The sequence below is a fragment of the Protomyctophum parallelum genome, assembly GCF_964188405.1.
Source record: "Protomyctophum parallelum genome assembly, chromosome: 3".
Classification (NCBI taxonomy): Eukaryota; Metazoa; Chordata; class Actinopteri; order Myctophiformes; family Myctophidae; genus Protomyctophum; species Protomyctophum parallelum.
Window position 1 is genome coordinate 30,387,122 of NC_139698.1, and position 24,534 is coordinate 30,411,655.

The following is a 24,534-nucleotide window of genomic DNA, read 5'->3' on the forward strand; positions in this document are numbered from 1 at the left end:
GATCTTTGTTTATAAAATTGATTTATTGATTGATTGATTGATTGAAACCTTTATTTATTCTCGAAAGAGCAATTGAGGTTCTCCCTCATTTTCAATGCTGACGAGATTACAAATAAATAATGTTGGACAAAGGTTTTTGTATCTTTGAATCCTGAATCCAGTAGTAGCCTAGTCACTACCAGTAGGCCCTTATTAAATTAAGTTGAAATGGTTACATTACAAAACATGCATGCATGGGTGAGTGACAAGTTAACGCTAATGACATATCAGTATCACTACCAGTAAGACGCCTGAGGTCGCATGCACACATCCGCCTGGATGCGCTGGTGCTTTGGCATGGGGGGTAAGATTTTAATTTCCGGGCCTGTTGAGAACTCTAGGTTTCGCCGGCTGCCGGGCGCGGCTGCACTAATAACTTTGGGGCAGGCCTGTCTAGAGTTTAAATGGACAGGTATCAGTCAAAAGGGAGACATCAAAGAGGAAGGATGGATGGGGAAGGATCAACATATGAAGTGTCAGAACAGATCAGCTCCATGGAGATCTAAGGGTTTGAGGTTTGATGTCAGATGTAGAGTTTCTGGCCAATATTGATGACATCAGGGATCTCCAGTTCCTCCACATATGTTTAAAGGACAACTTTAGTCTTTTTCAACCATGGTTAATGTTTGCTTGTGTTTTTTTCTCTTTATTTGCTGCTTTTTTCCGTTGTAGGGATTTTAGCTGTTTTGACAGGGGGTGGGGGCATTCGAGCATGGGGCTAAATGTATTCTTTTACAAAATGTTATAGCGATTTAAAAAAAATCATTTAACATAGTAATTTTGTGGCCAGATGTAATTTATTGGGGTCTAGTAGGACTATAGTAAATAAAAAAATAAAAAAATCCCTATAAAACTTGGTCCAAAAATACATATTTAGCCCCATGCTCGAATGCCCCCGCCCCCTGTCAAAAACAGCTAAAATCCCTAAAACAAAAGAAAGCAGCAACACTCATCTTTTACTTTATCTAATAACAACCTAAAACATTAACCGTGTTTGAAAAAAACTAAAGTTGTCCTTTAATATTAATGACATCGGGGATCTCCATCCCTGATGATTTCACGTGCTCTCACAGAAACATTTGCAGAAACATTTGAAATGGAGGTCCATCGTGGCTTGATTCAAGTTAATTTGGGGTCCATGACATTGTTTCCATCATGGTCCTATGTGTTCAAAGTATTGTGAACAGAAATAAAGTGGGCAGTCCCCAAATTATTTTGGAGGGTCCCCAGATGATTAGCTTAATGTGCAACATTGTTTTCTCCCTCAACAGTAAACAAACCAACATACAGTAGGTCTAAGAAGTGTATCCAGGTTATCTGCACATTTCTAAAGTTACAATTTAAGACCTTTTAATACCAAATTGGTCAAATTGTAAGAAAAAGGCAAACATTGTTAAATTGCCAAACTACAAGCTCACAATGTTAAATTGCTGCCTACATTTCTTGTCATCGTGGGGCATCAACAGTTCAAATATGATTATTTGGGTAAATGGTGCATTAATATAGCGCTTTTATCGATGGCGCTTTACATAGATTGTGCATTACATTTACGCATTCACACACACACACATTCAGGCACCAATGACAGAGGAAACCATGCAAGGCACCAACCTGCACATCAGGAGAAATTAGGGGTTCAGTGTCTTGCTCAAGGACACTTTGACACTAACACTGGGGGAGCCACTATACCTGCCCTGAGCCGCCACCGTGTTAGGGGGTCAAGACCTGAAAAGTTTGGGTAGCCTTGGAGTGTATGGTGTGTGTGTCTGTGTGTGACTGTGTGTGTGTGTGTGTGTGTGTGTGTGTGTCTCTCTCTCTCTCTCTCTCTCTCTCTCTGTGTGTGTGTGTGTGTGTGTCTCTCTCTGTGTGTGTGTGTGTGTGTGTGTGTGTGTGTGTGTGTGTGTGTGTGTGTGTGTGTGTGTAACAGCTGTGCTGCTGTCAGCAGAATTCCTGCAGCTGTTATCAATTCACATACCCTTTTCCTAAACATTGTGTGTGTGTTTGCGTGTGTGCGCGAGTGAGTCAGCTGCGTACAGTATGTGAGTCAGCATGTGTTTCAGTCAGCTGTTCAGCTGTGTGTGTGTGTGTGTGTGTGTGTATGTGTGTGTCTACATGTGCGTGCGTGTTTGGTTTGAACTTTCTTGAGGCTAAACTTGTAAATAGTGGTATAAAGCTGAAATGTTGTGGAGCACTGGTTGTGAGCTGAACTGCGTCTCATGTTCAACTGGACTCCACTGCTTGATCATATGAGCATAAATGTTATGCTAATGTTCATATATTTTATGCTAATGAGCATGCATTGTATGCTAATGAGCTTACATTTTATGCTGATTAGTGCCCTTAGTGCATCTTACTGGTCAGATGAACCTTGACAACTTCCAAAGAAAAAACAGTTTCTTTTTTTTTAATATATATTTCTTATCCCACGATTTTGTAACCCATTTTTCATTGATCCTGGGCTCTACACACCCTCCACCAACCTAGTCCCCATATATGGGGGACAAGGGGAGAGCAACGGACTTGAACTCATGCTTACTGGTCAGATGAACCTTGACAACTTCCAAAGAAAAACCTGTTTCTTGGTTAATCTAACCACTTAACCCATTTTGGACTGAGTCAGATTCTAAAAACAACTTCTAAATACTGACCTATACGTTTTCTGAAAAACTTCAAATATTTATATAGCAGCATCATTTTTTTTAAATACTGTACATACTGTACACGTCCAGAAGTGTTAGAACACCAAAAGGGGTTCACGCCCAGAATGGGTACCCCGGCATCCGTATTGTGGAGAAAGATTTCAATGCTTGTCAATTTTCTGCAAAAGCTTACCCCACAATAACAGAAAATACACTAGCCACCTGTTGCATGAAGCATCTTAAGTTAAGATTCAATCACCGTTTTCTTTACCAACTACAACAGATGAAGACTGACTGACTGTTTGTGACATACTGGGCTTCTTTCCTCTATGTGACTCATAGAAATAGACTATGTGACAACCAGGTATAGTGTGGTGACCACCGGAGAGACAGGTGACAGCCGGAATGTAGACGGCACCCGGGTGAACAGTATGGGTTAGCGCCCAGCCTGTGTCCTCCGTGAGGAGGAAGCCCAACAAACCCTCGGTGAGGCCTTTAGGAGGGCCATTCAAGCCGCAAGCGGAGCCTGCAGCACTACCTTCTTGCTCAGGTGGAGTCTGCGGAACCATTGCAGCCTAGGAATCCACCCCTCCTGAATGAAGGTGTTAGGACTCTGGTGCAATGCAACGCACTGGTCCTGGTGAGACGTAGGAGGGGCCCGGACAGGAATCAACCCACAGAACCTTATAGTCCTTCCAGGCGCCATAGAAGCGTACCTCCCACCCCTGGCAGAGTAGTTCTGGAGTAGTTCCAATGGGTTGTGTGGCCTTGGTCTTTCCCTAATGAGACTGATCGAGGGTAGCTACCTACTGGGACGTAAGTCGGGGCTTGATCACCCCGGCTGGGTCACCTGAGCGAGGGGTACGATGTTCGAGAGACCCGAAACCCCGATGACCTTGGGATACATCACTGAGGATACGTCCCAGGTGCATCAATGTGATGTTTTTTGTTATATAAATATTTAGTTTTTAATTTATATAACTAAATAACAATATTATTCTACAAGCTCATTTCAGTCAGGATACCGACACTCGTTGAGATTAAAAACATTTATTGCAATATTTTCTTCTCCCTCTCCCTTAGCTCCCCTATAAAATGAACTACACACAACTTCTTAAACTTCTAATTTATTGTCACATCACAGGTTAACAGGTGCAAAAGAGTACGTGAAATGATTCTCTGTACAAGAATCATTGAACTTTTATCTCAACATGACCTATTATTTCAACTCCAGTCCTAACCATAAGCCCATAACCATACAATGGTGTTGTGCAGCATGGTGAGCTTGTAGCGGTGCAACTTTTGGAAGATTTTGCCTATGATAAACCCAAAATATGGATGTCAGGTTTTAAGTGTTGAGACACAAGCTAATACGGCTGAACATAATTCATGCACACGCCATCAATGATAATATACACAACAGCATAACTTATATACACGATAATATACACAACAGCATAACTTATATACACAATAATAAATAAATAAATAAATAAATAAATAAATAAATAAATAAATAAATAAATAAATAAATAAATAAATAAATAAAACAAGCCCAATCCATCGATTTCAAAACATGTCACCAAAATAACCAATATAATGATGTCAGTGCAGCCCACCCATCTGACACCATTTCACACTTGAGTGGTCAGATGGGTGGACTGCGTGTTTATTTTAATGATCAAACAATTGTTTTAATATTAAAGTTTTATTATCATTCAAATCTTGGTAAAGCCCAAAGTATTTGGGCTTTGGGGGCCCACTTGGCAATATCAATATCACTTTGACAAGCGACTAGCTTGTTGATCAGCTATTTTCTGCGAAAGCCTTCCCCACAATAACATAAAACGGAAAATATACTAGTATGGAGCCAGAGTGACAGAGATCTTCCCAGGTAAAACCTTCAGAGACATTGTCTCATCCTCGTCGCCGTTGAAAAAGAACGGGAAGAACCTCTCGGTGAGTCTGATCTGGTAGGAGCGGAGTTCCGCGTTGGAGTCGGCGTCGGTGAAGGACAGCTTGGCTCTGGCCCAGTCCAGCTCCACTCTGATCTTCCTGGGTTCCTTTTTCATGGAGAGCTCGGTAGGCCCCGACGTGTATTTACCGTTGCAGAACCCGATCTCCCAGTGTCGACCGCCTACGTTTCCCTTCCTGTCGTACGACTCCGCCAGCACGCCCAGCGTCCAGAACCGGTTGCGTCCAACCTCAACGTCCCAGCTGTGAATCCCAGAGGTGAGGGCCTCGGCGCCCACGACGCTGTACGACCAGTCGAACCTCTCTGGGTTGTCGGGGACCTGATCTCGGCTATTTCCCTGTCTCAGGCTGGTCATGTTGTTGGCCAGGATGAGACCCGGGTGGGCGGAGTTGGGGTCGAGGACCACGGGACTGTAGGAGACGATGGACTTCATCTTGTCCCAGACTCTGTAGGTCAGGTTGCCCAGGTGTTTGGCCTCGTCTATCAGCGTCCCTGTGACCGGCTGGGGGTCCTGCAGGGCGTCCTGCTGCTTGAGCCGCTGCATGGTGGCCGTGTAGTTCTGCAGGAACGACACGTGGTCGCTCACTCTCAGCTGCTCCTCGGCGGCTCGGATTGCGCTCGCGAGGGAATCTACACTTTGGCTCAGCTTTTCGATCCTCGTCTTTATGCTCTGAGTCTTCTGCGCCTCTTCCTTCTTCAGGGCGCCGATGCTGGCCTCCTCTTCACGTATCAGGAACTCATGGAGCTTCTTGAAGTGTTCCGTGATCTCGTGCTCCGTGTTCCAGGCCCGAGCCTTGATGTGATTCTCCGTTCGCTTGTAATCGACTTTGGCGTCGTAAAAGACATCCAGTCTCGCCTTTAAAGGCTGCAGGGATTCCTGCACGACCTACAGTAAGACAAGATATAAGACCTTTATTAACCCTGCAAGGGAAATTCAGTCACAAAAGGCAGCACAGTAGTTTAGGATACAGTGTCAGGGCAAGGGAAGAAGTACTGTAGAATAGATAGTGCAGGGTAAAGACAACACCAAATAAACACCATCAGTAATGAACCAAATATACAATAAAACAACCAGCTTGCATTGGTGCGACGCTTCGTCCACGGGCCTGAACTTGTGGCCGGCATGTCTCTCCGAATCACGGCACACGAGACACGTCGTGAGCTCGTCGTCCAGACAGAAGAGGCGGAGCTTTTCGCCGTGCGCGGCGCACATGATCCCCGAGCTCATTGTCGACGTCGTCGAGCAACAGCTGAGCGTGTCTTCCTGACGACGAGGCAAACGGGAGCCCATGAGGTCTGCCAGCTTCTGTCCTTAGAGCATTGTTACAGCAATGATACTATAAAACAACAACAATAACATTATGAGTAGCAATAGTACTTTTATGATTATTATTACCCTTATTATTATTAGTAGTAGTAGTAGTAATAGTAGTAGTATGCTAGCATGAGCATGACATGCAGGCCAGACCTTAAAACCTCTTAAACGCCAGGGGGGTCCAGGGGGAAAATCCGCAACTTCGGAGTTGGAACCCGAGACCAATTGGGTCTCCATTGACCCGCTGAGCGCTGTTCAGAGGTGGACAGCCGCTGCACCCGCCGGTGGGGGCAATGGGGCTCGTATTAGTCTATAATCTACATTTCCAAAGGGTGGATTAAAAAATGCCTCCTGATTGCTGCCCCACAACTTCAGGGGCAGCTATGCAATCACAACCGAGCAGGGCTAGACTATTCTGCCGAGGGCTATTGTTTGCTTTTTTGCACTGACAGATTCGTCTGGTTTTCAGTAAGGCTATAGTAGTATAAACTACAGTATATACTACTACTATAAAAAGTACTATAAAACTAATAATTATACAAATGACAAGTGTGTGTGTGTGTGTGTGTGTGTGTGTGTGTGTGTGTGTGTGTGTGTGTCTGTCTGTCATGGGGTCAAAATGTCAAGCTGTTTAAATTGATCTGTCTATAATTAATTAATTAGCCTTGTTTATTTATTTACGTATGTAGTACTAGTTACTCATCCATGATATTTAGATCTCTCACAGTTTTTTCTATGAAGGTCTCTCTGGATATATCACACTTACTTTGTCTTCTCGGTCTTCCCCTGCTTGTTGTTGTGTTGTCTGGGAATCACGAATCAGATGTCAATGTTTAACTCTTGCCACTTGGAGGACGTGGAGGAGGACAGTATGTTCTGCTATCACCCAAGACAAAATGCACAACAGAGAATCACTCAACCCGGAAGGAAGACAACAGAGCCGGCATTTGTGTCAGCGAATACGTAACTGGAGATCAACCAATCCACGCTGGGAAAGAAAACGGCACCTGTCCATCATACTGTCATCAGAGCCAGGTGAGGCTCTGATGACAGTATGATGGACACCTGTTGGCGTCACTTTCCTCACTTGTGGAAGGTCAAGTCTAGTCAAGTTAAAGGACCATTTCACCCATTTTCAACCTATAGAGTAAAAACGGACACACACACACACACCTAATTGGAACTCAACTCACTAATGTTTGTAGTCCATAGTACTATTTTTGTCTATTCAGAGGGCTGTGGACAGTTCAGATTCAGATAACCGCCTGCCAGTGACGTCATCGATGGGGAATCGAATTGCGAATAGAAACCGCAGGCTTTCTCTGCCTGGAAAGTTAGCTTGTTATAACAGAAGGCAGCCATTGTTCTCGCATTAATACCAAACAAAATAAAATAATTGATAGTTATGAGTTGACTTAGTCTTGTGTGCCAGACTGTTACTTCCCACAATTTTCAAACGCCTTCATTCAGAGATTGTGGAATAGTTGTCTGGCAAGACTTGTGTCTACTAGACTAGCGACTAGTGTCTCATTGAATTAATTAGTTTAACCCTTTCCTATGTGGTTGTTCAGTAACAGGAGTCTCCAGGTCTCTCCAGCTCTTTACTAAGTAGAAAATGCATTTTCAGAGAGAACTCAGACAGGGTACAGCCTAGGATAAACAAGTGAAATTGGAACACATGAAGCTGATTGGCTGAAATGTATTTTCTGTTTAACACTTTAGCTGGAGAGTTGGGGAGACTCCTGAAAAAAACACTCTACAGCTACACTATAGATTATATAGCAATGATTACTATCAAAAATATAGTGCTTTAACCTTTAACCCTTAAAACAATCTTTATACCAAACAATATCACGACACTTACCCTTAGCTTAACCTACTTTTTCTCTCTACATAAGCCTTCTCTATGGCAATATATTATGTGAGTCTACTAGTATAATAATAATAATACTAAATAGATTGGCATATAGCATAAATATAGGCTGTGTGCGTGCGTGTGTATGGAACCCAAACCCTAACCTCGCTTCATCAGGCTTTCTTTTTTTCCTGCTTTCCACCTCGGACGAAAAATGGAACCCAAACCCAAACGGAACGGTTTAACTACTGTGTAAGTGAAGTGGGGACACGTTAGTGGTTACACACAACACAATGCTCGAAACGGCTGCGCGGTAAAGTTCTTGGTTAAAAGCGATTATACATTGTGTTGTTTTACACACGAATTATTTATTTTTCAGTTTGCTAAATACGGTGCACTCACTGCACTGATTGCGCACAATGATCGACCCTACACGAGCCAGAACACCGATGAAAACGACAACAACATTGGCGGTCACGGTGGATGACCAAGCCTATGCCAAGGAAGCTAGTGCTAGATGTGCTGGTTGTGGCTTGATTGACAACCTAGATACCATTATTCAACACGCATCTACGTGTAAAATAACAGGTAATGATCAGCTTTATATATGGAAGGAATTACCGTTCATTTGGATTTGAAAATACATCAGTGGTGACTGGTGGTGGTGGAATTAGGAAAAAGTACTCAATGTGTTAGTTCAGATTTTTGGATTTAAAGCTCTAGGAAATACTTCCCATTAATATAGTAGTTGCTTTGGCCATGATTGAGTACTGGAAATGTATCTGAAAAAAATGAGCATCTGAACAGGAGGAGACTTAGCCCTCCAAGCAGAACCCAATGGTACTGAAGTTTCTGACATTTTGTTCGACCCAGTCCATGGGGTCCTGTTGCACTACTACCATGCCACATGGGACGCACCCATTTTAAAACATAAACAACATGTTTCGCGGCTCCCCGCGCTCTATGACGATATTATTCAGTGTGAGGCTTTCTGAATATGTGAAGTATAAGTATCCATACATGCCGCTGCGAATATCTCCTGTGGCGCGGAAGCCGTTAAGTATTTTTAATCTATGTTTGCCCGATTTGGAAGCTTGGATTAATCTCTTCCTTCCTTGTTTATTGACACCTCATTGTACCGCCTATCTGGCTAGCTAGTGGCGCTATAGCTATGACAGAGCAGATCAGAGGCAGGGACGTAGCCGCACAAGCCAACCGCACACCGGGAGGCGGTACAATAAACGGTAAACAAACAAGAAGAAATAAAGCGACCAAATCGGTCAAACAACTTAGCGGCTTCCGCGCCACAGGAGATATTCGCAGCGGGATGTATAGCTACTTAAAGTTCCCGAATTCAGAATAACTCAAGCAAAAAAAGACCGTCACACGGCGCAGATTCAATCTTAGAGAGAATTTCTACTTCCGCGTCCAGGGATTTCCATACGAAAATACAGTAGTGAGCAGGGACCCAACATAAAACTCAGCAAAATTTCAGAAAAGCTTTATGTAGGGTCCCGAAAGGGGCTAGAGGAGACTAGGAGTCATAACATGACATGTATTTGATAAATGTACACCTGTTACTTAAGAACAATCATCAATATACCATATGATGCAAAACTGTACAATGACCAAAATAAAAACATAATTTCAACAAAAAAAATTATATATAGTGGTTGCAAAGGTATTAATTGGTTGCCTGAGTCCTGTGGTGGTGGTTTTCGGTCAATCTGGGTACCCATTGGCAAAACAAAGGTTAAACAGCGACCAGTCTGTCCCGAAAGACTATATGTTACGGTCATTTGGTGGGGGTCGGGGGCTAATAAATGAATCCACAAAACTAGCGTAATGTATCGTAATGTATCGTTGACCTATTGACTTTCGTTCAACTTTGACCCCTCTGTGCTGCTGCTGGCGTGGTGATACTTGACACAAAATAGTTCCATGTGACAGAGGGGTATTCAGAAAACCTACCAAGGAATAGAGGGTGCTCTTTTTCCTTAATTTTTTGACGATGGCTTCTGGTGTTTTTAGAATCTGCCTCAGGTCTAGCCCTGGTCCAGTGGGTTAGCGAGTCTCTCACTAATTAGGGCTACCTCAGGTCTAAATGGGTGAAAGTACAAAAGTATATTGGTATCAAAATATACTTAAAGTACTCATGCAGAATGTCACACATTTTCGGATTATATCGTTTGAAATTAGCCGAAATGTGTATAGGACTGAAGTGGTTAATATTATGTTTTGTAATAATAATCCAAATCTACAAATAGTAAGTACAGTTTTCAAATAATTGTAGTGGAGTAAAAGTATAATATTTGCCTCTGAGATGTAGTAGAGTGCAAGTAAAAGTACTGGAAATTGAAGGAGGAAAAAAAAGGAAAAAAATACCTAAAATTGTACTTAATTATGTGTACTTGAGTAATTGTTCTTAGTTACTTTACACCACTGCTGCAAGAACGTTAGCTAATGTTAACATTTAGTACAGTGTAGTGGTTCTCAACCTGTGGCTGTGAGGATATTGCAAATACCGGTAATTGGCCAAAAAAATAATTAAATGTGTAATCGTGACAGCCCTACTAAAGGAGTAGTTCACCCAATGACTTATCAATTACTCACCCCATGAAGTCTTGAATTCATCGAGATTGTTTTGTTCTTGCCGCATTCCCGAGCCAATGATTTGATGACTGGGTCATCAGTCAATAGGGGACTCAGTAGGAGACTCTTTGATGATTGGCTTAGGAATGGGACAAAACCAAAAAACTCCATGAATTCAAGGCTTCATGGGGTGTGTAAATGATCGAAGATATGTATTTTTTGGTATGAACTACCCCTTTTAAATGTTCAGATGGGTGGGCTGTGTGAACGCTTTTGAGATTTTCAAGTGGGCCCTGATCCAGAGAAGCTTGGAAACCACAGATTTAGTAGTACATCACCAAACAGTGTTTGTGTCCCATTGGTTGCATTGACTTTGTTTTAACGCATAACCAGCTTGAATAACGCAGGCACAACCTTTTGTTGTTAGTGCTTGTCAAGGAGGAAGGAAACAAAGGATCCCAGACCCACACCCATTGCAGTGATTCTCAAACAGTTTCATGTCAAGGTAAGAGAAGATTGTTGTTGTTAGTAACTGTCTATCTATAGATACTCAGGGAGTGACATAAGAGTCGAGCATATAGTGAAAACTTTAATCTTAAACATGATTTTTTGCTGGCCTCAAGGACCCCTGTCGGTCCCCAGACCCCACTTTGAGAACAACTGCTATAAAGTATAGTAGTCTGTAAATTGATAAGATAACGTGTGTCAAGTAAAATCACGGTGTGATACACAGATAGTAATGTTAATGTTATTCTTATAGCTCTTTAAGTTCATGTTTTATAGATTTGTCCTGGATGCCTTCATCCTTCTCTCTACTGAAGAGAGACGGCGGCTATGTTTCTGGAATTGTCCACTCGGAAGAAGAGCTGCTCACCTTGCTGGCGGACCACAAAAGAGCCACACTGAGTTCTTTCAACTTTTGGTATGTATCAAAAAAGGAAATCTGGAATGAGAGACAATAGTAAATACCTAGAAAAATGTATGTAACAAATTTGAAACGTGATGCCTTTTTTATTTTTTATTTTCTGTTTTTTATTTTTGTACGTCTGTGGTGTTATGTGTATTGTAAGTTTGTTTTTTCTGTCTTGTCTTGAAAACCAATAAAATTTTAAGTAAAAAAAAAAAAAAGGCGCAATAAGTGCCTAATAGCCACCAACGCACTCAGGGGTTAGAATTCACCAAGGTGTATCCGCCTTCGTCAAGTGTGTACGAACACAATTGGCCCGTGTTTGGGGGAGGGACTAAATTAGAAGGAAAATGGGTTAAAAAAAGATTTACATACCGTAATTAATTTTAGCTCATTATATAGCGGCAGCCTACCATATACACAGAATATCAAGTTTTTTTATACACTTTCTGTCCACTAGAGGGCCCCCCATCCAAACACCAAAGCTATTATTTCAATGACATGTATTAATGATTGGCACAAAAAAAATTGCGTTTCATAACTGTTGTGTTTTATGGAGCACAGTGCACACCGGCACAGATTAATATCTCAGACAGTGAACTTAGAGTAGAGTAGACTTAATGAAATCATGAAACAGTATTGAGTATTCAGTCTATCATGAACGGGACAAGTCCAGACCAGCATGCTTGGCTATCACGATGAACAGGCCATCAATGAATAGTCTACCCGCTGCCGATTATTTTCCTTGTCATGTCATCATGAACGTGCGCAATGATGGTCAACGGACCGGCATTGGCCCCAAGATGCCAAATTCGGCCACTATGTCCATTTCGCCTCAGGGTTTCCTCCGGGTGCCGTCTCTATTAATATATATACTCTAAGGTGTGCACTCCGGTGCGGTATTTCCGAGCGTAAATGTTCAGTTGTGGTGATTCCCCATTTCCCAGACCTTTCGTGCTGCTGCTTGTAGCCTAGCCTGATTGACTCATGCTCTCACTCCCAAAGCTATCCCACTTGATGGCATGAGTACAGCCCCGCCCCCTGCTATTCATTGTTGCTCAGTCCCTTATAACTATGGATGGAAGGCAAGAAGCGGCCGGGGCGATTTCACAGCGGTAGATTCGTTATTCAATACATTTTTGTGAGTGGGTAAAATAAAATATAAACCCAAATATAATTAATGAATGATAAAGCTACTTTCGAATGTCAATTTTAGCATTCAAATATATATATATATTTTTTCATTTTCGAATTTCATTCACATTATGAAAATTTGTTCTGACAGCCCTAACACACACACACACACACACACACACGCACACGCACACGCACACGCACACGCACACACACACACAGAAATCTGCATACCAAGTAGTACTATGAAAAATAATCAGTCTCCATGCAACACCATAATGCAAACATTTTGGTGGTGAACTTGGGTATTAATTAACCAAAAAAAATCACACCGGTGTGTAGTGATGCATCTCGGTCGAGAAATGACAGTTACCATGTGGGGGTCCTCAGGGTCTACTGTACTGTACTGTGACAGTACAGTACAGTGACTCACTGTACTGTACTGTCACTGTACTGTACCACCAGTGATACTTGGTGGTGAAAACCAACCAAACGCTATTTTTGTGCTTGGACACAGCCAGGGACACGGACACAGCCACACACAAAGCTCTGTATAGGAGTGGTTGCACCACTCAATAAATGTTGAAATGCAAGGTTTCTGTCTGACAGTGATGTTATTGCCTTGTTACCTATAGGTTCTGTACTCAATCTTTATTATAATGTGTGCCAATGTTTGAATTACTTTGATTAGTTTGATTACCTGATGCACCTCTCTATATACTGCACATATACTCCCTATTTTAACCACTTCAACCCTGAATCGTGAAAATGTGTGCGCATATATATACACACACACAGTCACACACACATTTTTAGGTCCCTGGAACAAAATATTTTGAGATTTGGGCCAAATACATATAATTACATAGAAACATAATGGGTTTTTCAGAAAACTGATCAAGGCATTTTTTTAAAGAACAGGCCTCAGGTCTTAATGGGTTAAAACTAGAGGTTAATGTATGGCCCTTCTCATCCTAGGTACAACAGCGAGGGGAGACAGAGAAAAGCAGAGAATGTAGGAAAACAGCGAAAACTTCTGTGGCATGTGGAGGACTATTGTGAAGACACCCCACTTTCTGTGACAAAGAGAGTCATTATGAGCTGTCAACATGGCAAAGAACGCAAGAACACCACTTCTACTAAGGTACATTGGTAGAAGAACCATATAGGACTGCAACTATATCCAGTATTTTCTTATTTCTTATTTACTTATCTATTCTTTCAATTACTTTTAGTTGAATAGATCCCAGCCAACTTCCAAGTCTCTATGGACTTTAACGTTTGTTTAGGGCAGTTATGATGTAATTTTTTGCCAGCCAAGTCTATAATAAAAATCACACCCGTGTGAAGTGAGAGGCGCTCTAATCAATCAATTGACCTTATACCATCCTTGAAACATACCTTAGTTACGTCACCAAGAATGGTGGTCTCTTTTTAGCCAAGGATTTCCACCGACAGCTGATTTGCTCAGACACATATGGCATAAATTCTCCATTCATTGTCAGTGGCATTTAATGTTTGTGTTAAGACAGAATCTTCGGCCCAGGCCGTAGCGTAACGGTCTGGGCACCGGACTGGTAATCCAGTCGCAGTGTGCCGCGGGTTCGACTCCCGGACCCGACACGGCCTTTACTGCATGTCATCCCCCCATCTCTCTCCCGTTTCCTGTCAGCCTACTGTCTGTCCCTTCAAAAAATCAATAAAAGGCGTAAGCCGCAAAAAAAAAAAAAAGAAAGAAAAAGACAGAATCTTCACTATAGCTGTTTATATAGTGCTTTTCATGAATAAAACAGTCCATGTAACAAGTTATATAAATCAAGTCAGCTTGGAAAGGCTAGTCTAAACAGGATGGGTTTTCATTGCGGTTTTGATGGTAGGGAGGGAGGGGGCATCTCTAATATGTTTGTGGAGTGCATTCCAGAGGGAGGGGGCTTCCACAGAGAAGGCCCTGTCGCCCCAGAGCGGAGGGGGCGGCCACAGAGAAGGCCCTGTCGCCCCAGAGCGTAGGGGGCGGCCACAGAGAAGGCCCTGTCGCCCCAGAGCGGAGGGGGCTTCCACAGAGAATGCCCTGTCGCCCCAGAGCGTAGGGGGCGGCCACAGAGAAGGCCCTGTCGCCCCAGAGCGTAGGGGAGGCCACAGAGAAGGCCCTGTCGCCCCAGAGCGGAGGGGCGGCCACAGAGAAGGCCCTGTCGCCCCAGAGCGGAGGGGAGGCCACAGAGAAGGCCCTGTCGCCCCAGGTTTTGCACTTTGTCTTTGGACTTTAATGTTTGTTTAGGGGCATAAATGACAACGTAAGTCTTCCTGTGGCCGATATAAATGCATCTTGTAACAAATTTTGTTTCATACTAGAATGAAGCCAGGATGGATAAAGAAAAACGGTACATGACATTTGCTATAAAAAAAAAACTCATTAAAAAGTCCATATTGTTGGCTGCCACCTCGTCATGTAGCAGTCATATGGATCCCCCCCGTGATGTACAAAAGCAAAATAGGTGTCCCTCAGTTCACTCAAGTGTGATTTATTTTATTAAATAATTAACTGCCCTACAGCAACAAAGTCTACGTTGGTGCAGCTGTGCCAATAATTTATGAACTTGCCTAACAGGGGGATTCTCTGGCATATGTATACACCAGAAAGAGGCACTTTGAAAAGAGAGTGAAGAAATTTGACTGTCCAGCTAAAGTGTTTATTCGACACATGAAGAGGTACGTTTTATTTTATTTTATTTATTTGTATCTTTTTATTACCGGTCATAAATATATATATATATACCGGTGTGTGTATGTATGTATATATATATATATATATTAAAAAGAATTAATTATTAAAGCCGATTCGAAATGTAATTTCTGCACAATTGTTTGCCTGCAACACCACAATATGATATGTACTGTATCACAATACATTTGAATTAGAATTTATTACGACGTGTAAATGCACCGTAATGCTGTGTTCACATTAGCAGCTAGAACTGCACTCCCTAATACTGTAAGAGATGCCCCCATCCTCCAAACCACCCTGTAAACCCACGTCTTCAACATTGATTTCCCCAGCTAACTCATTCCACATTTTTTATAGTTTTATTTCCTTAGTCTTAGTGCTTCTTTCCCCCCCTAATAAAGTTGTTTTTATTTGTTGTTTTCTCAGGGCCATCATGTAAAGAGTCTGGGTACTCAGAAAAGCTCTATATAAATTTGGGTTATTATTTACTTTGTGCATAAATCGTGCATTTCCTGTCAGTGTGTTGGTTGGTTGGTTGGTCACCCCAGTCATGACTGTGACATCACGTGACTTGGAGATCCCTGATAACTGTCATCAATATTAAGCCCGTATATGGAGATCCCTGATGTCATCAATATTGGCCAGCAATTCTACAATATTGGCCAGAAACTTTATTATTCCCTGCCGGGATAATAAAGTACATCTCATCTCATCTCATCTCATCAAACCCTGTACACTCAAGACTCTGCCCCTGCTGTCACCCTTAGATCTCCATATATGGAGCTGACCTGTTCTGACATTCTATATGTTGATCTAACCTCATCAAACCCTGTACACTCAAGACACGCTCCACATATGGCCAGTACAGAATTAATTCCATATGTTGATCTGACCATAGACATAAAAATGTAGACGCCTCTTCCGGTTCTGGGGTGCGTGTCACAATTGAAGGCACAGTCTGCTGTCACCCAGGTGGATGTGTGCACGCGACCTCGACCGTCAGCCAGTTGCCTGTTCTCTTCAACCCATGAATGTATATCTTCCTTTTTATATTGTGTTTTTCATTGTTTTAGTATGATACATTTCGTGTCGAAGGAAATGCCTCCAAATACAAAAAAAAATTAACCATGAAGAAGCTGAAGCTAAAACAACCTCAACAAATCTTATCCACATAAAACTCCCTCTTGCTCACCAAAACCACCCCATGGACTCAGGATGTGGCCATTCCAGACGGAAACGCCGTAAAGTGAAAGGCAAAACTTTGGAGATGGTAGGGCTGGGATGTCATTTTATTTATGCGTTTTTATTTTCAATCGAGATTTTAGCTATATATTATATGTGTGTATCAACATACGTTTTTCTGAAAACTAAAAATAGAATTTAGAAAAGTGGTTTAGAACAGTAGTTCTCAAAAATAGCACTTTATGCTGTGCTTGTACAAACATCTGTGTGTGAAAATGTTTGTTTCATTTAGAATTTTTAACACAAATGTTCTCTTCTGGGGATCCCAGGCACAAAACCTTTGCAGATGTGGGTGCTGCGGCCAAAAGTATTTTAGTTTGGTGATCCTTTCCACAAAAAAGTTTGAGAACTACTAAGCATTTGTAGAATCGGCATCAGGTCTTAAGGGGGTTTATAATTTCAGTTATTTGTATGACAATTAATCGTCGAACAATTACATGATCATGACTAGTCACACTCTCACTGCAGGCTGAGGCAATCACACCGCAGCAAGGGGCCCAACCCCCCCACACGGATACACCCAGCTTCACCCCTCTGGATACAATCACACCGCAGCAAGGGGCCCAACCCCCCCACACGGATACACCCAGCTGCACCCCTCTGGATACAATCACACCGCAGCAAGGGGCCCAACCCCCCCACACGGATACACCCAGCTGCACCCCTCTGGATACAATCACACCGCAGCAAGGGGCCCAACCCCCCCACACGGATACACCCAGCTTCACCCCTCTGGATACAATCACACCGCAGCAAGGGGCCCAACCCCCCCACACGGATACACCCAGCTTCACCCCTCTGGATACAATCACACCGCAGCAAGGGGCCCAACCCCCCCACACGGATACACCCAGCTGCACCCCTCTGGATACAATCACACCGCAGCAAGGGGCCCAACCCCCCCACACGGATACACCCAGCTGCACCCCTCTGGATACAATCACACCGCAGCAAGGGGCCCAACCCCCCCACACGGATACACCCAGCTTCACCCCTCTGGATACAATCACACCGCAGCAAGGGGCCCAACCCCCCCACACGGATACACCCAGCTTCACCCCTCTGGATACAACACACCGCAGCAAGGGGCCCAACCCCCCCACACGGATACACCCAGCTGCACCCCTCTGGATACAATCACACCGCAGCAAGGGGCCCAACCCCCCCACACGGATACACCCAGCTTCACCCCTCTGGATACAATCACACCGCAGCAAGGGGCCCAACCCCCCCACACGGATACACCCAGCTGCACCCCTCTGGATACAATCACACCGCAGCAAGGGGCCCAACCCCCCCCACACGGATACACCCAGCTTCACCCCTCTGGATACAACACACCCTGAATGTACGTAATTTTTAGCACTTCTTTTCTTGGACTGGTAATTCTATTCGTGACATTTTGCGGGCTATATTTGAAAATGTTTGAAGAGGGCTCAAGTGGGTAAATACAAGTTTTTGTTTGTGTGTATTCTATATTTACATTTTTGTTTGTTCATTGTATAATTAAAGTGAAAACATATACATTATGAAGTTCAATATGTATTTTTTATTTTAAGATTTTCCAAATAGATTTAAAAGTTTTGCAGCCTTTAGTATCAGTAATCAGTGTTAAATAAATAGCTGATCTACAAGCTCACAACGTGTTGCAGATGCAATACGTTGTGAACTTGTACCGTAGATCGGCTATTTTAGTATGAATTGGGCTCATGAATGTCTTTTTTCTTCAGACACGAAGACCACCCGAAGGCCCAGGACCGCCACACTCTGCCCCGTGTGCTTCAAGCCGTACTTGACAATGGCCAATCACCTGAGGAAAATACACAAGGTAGCCAACAAAGAAGAGCGCGTGCTGCTGCTCGACATGGTGGCCAAGCGGGTGGACATCAGGGACGCGGCCTGTCCCGTGTCGGGGTGCGATTACAAACGTAACAGGCTGTACACACACCTGCTGGTCGACGGCCACCCGGAGCTGAGCAAGGAAGAGGCGGAGAGGTACATGGACAAGGTCAGGAAGGAACGAACCTAGGTTCTAGGTGACATAAGAAATGTCTTTAAAAAGTATTACATTTTACTTCCTGATCCCTGCAGAGTCTGCAGACACATTGGATGGTGTGCATGGACAGGGAACAACAGCTGGTGGAGGAGGCGGTCATACCCACTTATGGCGAGTGGGAGGCGGAGGAACCCGAGTCAGAAGACAATCCCACCTGTGCCTATTATGAGTGTGCGAAGCGTCTTGAACGTTGCCGTGAGGCCAATGAAAAGCTCACACTGAAGAACCGGAGGCTGGAGGTGCAGCTATCTGAAGTGAAGATGAAATACAAGCTCCTGGAGAGAAAGCACCGGGGCCTGTGTGAGGCCACTGGAGGGGTGAGTGAAGCTGGTCCAGCCTGAGAGGCCTCAGTGGTTGATTATTAGAACATAAGAGGACAGGACAGGGAAAGGGAATACCGTTTTTTTTAATTTAAATAATGATGCCTTTATTGTCAAGTCTGTTCAACAGTAAAAGAAACCATAACCATATTATATATAGCACATAATAACATAACACCAAGACAATAAAGGGAGTCCCCAGTATACACAAAAATAGAACCATCAGTGTGGCACTTTGTTGCCGTAATGGCTGCAGGGGCAAAACATCTACTAAAACAAACATTTTCCCATTTAAAATATCTGCATCTGTATTGACCAGTGCCATTTGCTATTGTGAGTGCTAAACTTGTGATGGCTTTATTGTTCATATCAGAAAGAGTTGGTAGGAACTTAGGAAGCTAGTCAAATATCTTCAATATATAAAATGCTTGTTTGTTTAACCAGACTTGACGGCAAATCTCCTGGACTGATCAGCGCCAATTATTTTGTGCACATTGATCATAAGCTAAGTCACTACCTCAGAGCACTTTCTGTCACATATTATGAAAAACGTCTGGGTTTCCGAGGCTACATAACATGTGAAATACATTTTCTAATATTGATTGATTCATTTAATAATGGAAGTCAATCTGTCTCTGATGGGGCTGAAAGAAACCTTGCCATATTTGTGATTTTCCCTTTCTCTTTTGTTTTGACATGACGGCCAATGCTAGAGGCTGGTGCGTGTGGACGGGGCAGGAAAGTGGCTGTGAGGAAGAGGTGAGCAGCCGGCCCTGAGGAGGAGGAGGAGGAAGAGCGCCACGGCCAAGTGAGCCGCCTTAGATGAACCAACTCAGTTCATGCTTCTCAAACGGTTTAATTTCAAGGACTTCCTTAACTCTGGTAGTGTACAAAATGGATAATTTGTCCATTCGGTTCCATTTGTCCACTCTCAGTTACAGACCTGTAGTGTAAGGGGTCCATTCGGAACCCCCTCAAGTAACGATTGAGGGTCCCTGGACCCCACTTTGGTAACCACTGAACAAACAGAAAAAGGGTGTTTTGTGTTTATAATTTATATATGCACTCTCGGGGCCGTGGTTGCAGGAGATCTGACGTAATGAGGAATGTCATGTCCCCCACCGCCATTGGTAAAAAAAAACAGCATGTGAATCACTTCAGGCAGTGGTTCTCAAACATTTTCATGTCACATCAGCGACGAGTTGTGAGCTTCTAGATTGTCTATTTTCGATAACGATAACCATACTAATGAACAAAACTTTCTGTAAAAAGTGGTACAAACAAGCTGTGCACTGTGTGCAGTCCAGCTGTGTGAGTCAGAGCCCACATGGAGGGTGGTGGAGAGCGAGAGAGAGCGAGAGATATTGTTCTGAAAGATATATGGATAATCTATCCATGGATATCTATGGATAATCTATGGATATGGATAATATATGGATTATTAGAGGAGAGGAGACCACATTGTTGTACCCGAGTCCTGAGTTAATGCCAGCTAGCCTGATAGCGTTAGCTATTCATAATCCTCATCTCCGTTATTCATAATCTTCATAATCCTCTGTTATGCAAGCGGATATATAAATATATATATATATATTTAATTTTTTTGTTTTTAGTTAGTTTTCAAGTTTTGTACCTGCTATATTTGATTGCAAATTCATTAAGTTTCCCATGCCAAGAAAGCCCCTGTGAATTGACTGATTAGAAAATAGACAGACCGTTTCAAACACAGAATAAACATAATTAAGTGACATTTTATTTATATTTACTTTGAAAATCTCTGAACTCTGAAATGTGTTCATGAAACGAATACATACAAGCAGTGTTCTTGGATTATCTAACTACTTAAATTTACTACTGTTTTGCATATCATTGCTGTCAGGCAGAAACCACGTGAAAGTAGAGGAAAATCTAGGCTTTGATAAAATAACACCTACCGGTATGTATGGCCAAAATATGAAATAAGGATGCCAGCCCCAGGCTAAAGGTGTTTGCGTACGTTTTTTTTGGCCAAATATCGGAGCGAATTTCGGAGGACGTAAAAATAAATCGACCAGACTTTGTGTCAATCGGGTTTGCACACTGCCCCGAATATTTCGTCCATATAATGTTTTTTAGGTCACCAGGGTCTGGAGTGTTGGTGACAGGCTAATGATCGCCTACTACTTTCATATCCGCAAAACGCACCACTGTGCAACCACCTTTAAAGTGGCTTAAAGTGTGTCTGTGGGTTTTATAAATATTTAACAAATGAAAAGTATTAAAAAACTACCCTGGATCCATTGGAACATTCCCGGAAAAGTAATGGATTCCACCTGAAGGCAACAATATTTTATGCTGTATTGATAGGTTGGGTCAGAACAGAGAAGTTATTCTACTGTCTACGGTATTATCCTATACTCTGTCTGAACAATCAAACTCAATATGATGTAGGTGTAGTACAGTGATTCTCAACGTGTGTGTGTGTGTGTGTGTGTGTGTGCGCCGCGCCGCACGGAAGCTTTTGAAATTTTCAAGTGCACCCTGATCCCGAAAAGCTGAACATAATTTAATCATTGTGGATGATTTCATATTGCACAGTCACCATAATGTAATGCATAAGGCCTGTTTATTCAAGTGAACAGCATCAGAAATACTTTAAAATGCTCGGTCTGTTCTGGGACTACTGTCCTCCTTGAGGTGTGGCAACTACAATTAGACAGCAAGCCAAACAAAAATGCACAGATGACATGAGTCAGGAAGTATGCTTCAAGCTCCAAACATTTATTGCAGACTGAAGGTGTGTATAGTTGTGAAAACGGAGTGAAACTGCAAAAACACAAAAATAACAATAATGAATTACTTTAGAGTTTATGAGTAGAGGTATGCAAGTGTAAATGTGAATAAATGTAGGATACATTTGATTATGGTAAGTATATATGTATAGCAACTGTAACAAATCCCATACAACAATAAACACTCAAAGGCAAAATAACACTGATTAAATAGCTAGACCTACATAATCACAGCACTAATGAAATGAAGGTTCAACATCAACTTAAGTACCCAACATGGATATATAATGTTAGCACTTTCACCCAAGTTTGACAAAGAGGTAATCGAGAACAAAGTCACATTTACAGACAATTCTTGCCTAGCTTAACATTATTATTTTCACATGTGCATGATAAACATACATCATCTTCTTAATACACTAGTTTAAGCTAGTAAAAAGCTAGAAAATAATAAAATGATTGAAAGAAAGAACTAGTGTACTGTCTGCTAGCGTGCTGCTTTCTTTGTTATGGATATACATACTGTTGACTTTGTCATCAGTCATACAACAAAACAAGACTTAACGCACAAATAAATGACATTAAACACTGCCATAGGGCGGGTCTTACTATTAGACAGGAACCCTAGGGGGTGTCAAACAACTTAAACGGCTGTACCATTGCACAGCAAAAGTGTAGGGGTGACACTGAAATAACACAAGGAGACTGGTGAGCAGAACATGCACCCTGATCCCGAAAGGTTTGAGAACCACTGATGTAGCATCTCTGTATCTAATCTCTTTATGTCTGATAAGAACATATACATTACATGTGGAAATGACCATTATGTGATGCATAATGCCTGTTTATTCAAGTGAACAGCATCAGAGATACTTTAAAATGCTCTGTCTGTTCTGGGACTGGTAGAAATCTGGAAACAATTAGTGGTTTGGACTGGTTCCTGTCATAGTCCTCCCACTCCAATGACAAAATAAAGATCAAATGAGGTACAGAAACATCCAGGGTCATTTCAGAGGATACTTCACCGTCTTTACACACTAATAGGAGATAATGGCAGTAGAACGGTTAATCAAACAAATTGGTTTAATCAATAATAAAAAATAAAATAAAAATGTGATTAATTGATTTATAAAAACGAATTATCACTAGCAAAATAATCAATCTTTGCAACCCAAATTGCCACAGATCCAATCAATGAGCTTGCACTTGACTATACTGTCAAATATGGATGCATGATTTTGTGCTTGGCTTTGTGCATTTAAATGTAACAGTGTGACATCTGTGAGACCTCAACCACCCAAACTGGACAGAGGTGCGATTTAGAGACGAGATGGGTCAGTGTTTTTCAGGCTCCTGATTGTCTATTCTGGGTCACAGCAAGGCATGTAAATCAGGAAAGGACAAGACACATTGTTTTCTTTTTCTGTCGATTCCAGCTGGCAGATTCATTGCGCGGGCAAAATGGAGACTGAGAGGTCATCTGGACAAGTGTATGAATTAACACTATTTACTTAATTACTGTAACCTTTGTTAAATAATCAGTTCATGAGACATATCGCACGTTTTCTGGTCACTCGTTTTTCCATCAATGTGAAACTGTCAGATATTAACCGCCTGTCAACTAATTATTGCAATCAGAATCAACGTTTTTGTCACCTAAAAAAAACAAAAATAAAGAATATCTCAAGGAGAGAGAAAAATCTAAAACATGTATACAGATTACAGACGCAGCATAAAACCAGCAGTATGCACATGAAGTTCTAATGACAGCTGATACTGTCCTGTCAGAAACCTATTCTGTGCAATTTGGATACCTCCGAAGCGTGAACATCGAAAAACAAGACGTCAGAAAACAAATATTTTACTGAACTGATCTATCTGAATCTACTGATATGACAAAATAGGGAATCAAACAAATAATGTTTATTCATATGTTTGTCCATTTGACCTCAATGGACAAGTGAATTGACCTCAATTCATGCATCCCATTGAACTTCTGGCTCCAGTTTGTCTTCCAGTGAGTCCAGTCTGTGCCATAGCATATAATAGAACATGTGTGTCCTTTCCTTCCTTACAATAGCTTTGACAGAAAGCAGGTGTAGTCTGCTCAGTAGAAGTTCTCCACCAGAGTCCTCTGGACTCCATGTTGGCTCTACAACAATGAGAGGATCTAAACATGGCTGTCCGGCTGTAGCCTGGGTTCCAGGCTGATTCGCTGTGTTCCGCGGATCTGAACATGTCACTGCGCTACTCAGTCTGGAAAGTCCTATTCTCCACAGGTAGGCGGGACATATGAAGGTTGAAATGGAACCGTGGCTTCTGATTGGTCTGTGGTGTGGGTTGAGGAAAAACACCAGTTTGACGTATAAATGCGCACTGCGCAGCTACTGCTGTTGTCCTGCAACGTCCCCTTATCATTCACTAAACTCACCCCACACAGCCGTAATTTTTAAGTGGTGCAACCACTTCATTACGGAGCTTTGTGTGTCTGGCTGGGTCTGTCCCTGCCTGCCTGGATCTGATGTCCGAGCACGGAAATAGCGTTTGGTTGGTTTTCACAACCAAGTGTCACTGTTGCGCAGCCTATGTGTGTGTGTGTGTAAACACATATTAACTGACTGTATGATGGTTTCGTGTGTGACAGTACAGTACAGTAGAGGGTAACTGTCATTTCTCAACCGTTTCGGGCATGGGGCGGCTCGCCCAAACCGGCCCGCCCCCCTGGGTGTGTTTCTGGGGGTCTGGATGTTCTGCGGACCCCCTGGGGACCTCTGCATGGTAACTAATTTCTCGACCGTTCCGGAGACAGGTGGCTCGCCGGAACCGGGCCGACACCCTGGGCGCGTTCCTGTGGGTCTGGAAGTTCCGGGGACCCCCTGGGGTAGCCTGGTTAATAAACCAGACTAATATTGCACGGATCCGCGGGATATTAGTCTGGGGAGGCTCAGCTTGGATTTCATTTCCAGG

At 42.7% G+C, this 24,534-nt stretch overlaps 2 protein-coding genes across 3 annotated transcripts; one reads left to right on the forward strand and one right to left on the reverse strand.

The window, feature by feature from the left end:
• Positions 1 to 4,225: 4,225 nt before the first annotated feature.
• On the reverse strand, positions 4,226 to 5,881 carry LOC310856650 (nuclear factor 7, brain-like; the record flags this gene model as incomplete). The annotated part of the gene is made up of 2 exons (XM_083762121.1): positions 4,226 to 5,539; positions 5,726 to 5,881. The coding sequence occupies 2 exons, from the start codon at positions 5,879 to 5,881 to the stop codon at positions 4,538 to 4,540; spliced, it is 1,158 nt and encodes a 385-aa protein (XP_083618247.1). The 3' UTR covers positions 4,226 to 4,537.
• Positions 5,882 to 8,189: 2,308 nt separating this feature from the next.
• On the forward strand, positions 8,190 to 18,440 carry LOC310856118 (uncharacterized protein). 2 transcript variants are annotated; one of them, XM_083761350.1, is made up of 6 exons: positions 8,190 to 8,411; positions 10,843 to 10,920; positions 11,199 to 11,337; positions 13,435 to 13,600; positions 15,062 to 15,162; positions 18,151 to 18,440. In XM_083761350.1, the coding sequence occupies exons 1-6, from the start codon at positions 8,243 to 8,245 to the stop codon at positions 18,350 to 18,352; spliced, it is 855 nt and encodes a 284-aa protein (XP_083617476.1). In that variant the 5' UTR covers positions 8,190 to 8,242; the 3' UTR covers positions 18,353 to 18,440. The 2 variants fall into 2 exon arrangements, with proteins under 2 accessions (XP_083617476.1, XP_083617477.1); XM_083761351.1 differs by lacking the exon at positions 10,843 to 10,920.
• The last annotated feature ends 6,094 nt before the right edge of the window (positions 18,441 to 24,534 follow it).

Coding starts and splice junctions, on each gene's coding strand:
- LOC310856118 (XM_083761350.1), top strand. CDS start 8,243: ATGATCGACCCTACACGAGCCAGAACACCGATGAAAACGACAACAACA. Junction 8,412..10,842: donor ATCTACGTGTAAAATAACAG/GTAATGATCAGC, acceptor TTTTGTTGTTAG/TGCTTGTCAAGGAGGAAGGA. Junction 10,921..11,198: donor TCAAACAGTTTCATGTCAAG/GTAAGAGAAGAT, acceptor CATGTTTTATAG/ATTTGTCCTGGATGCCTTCA.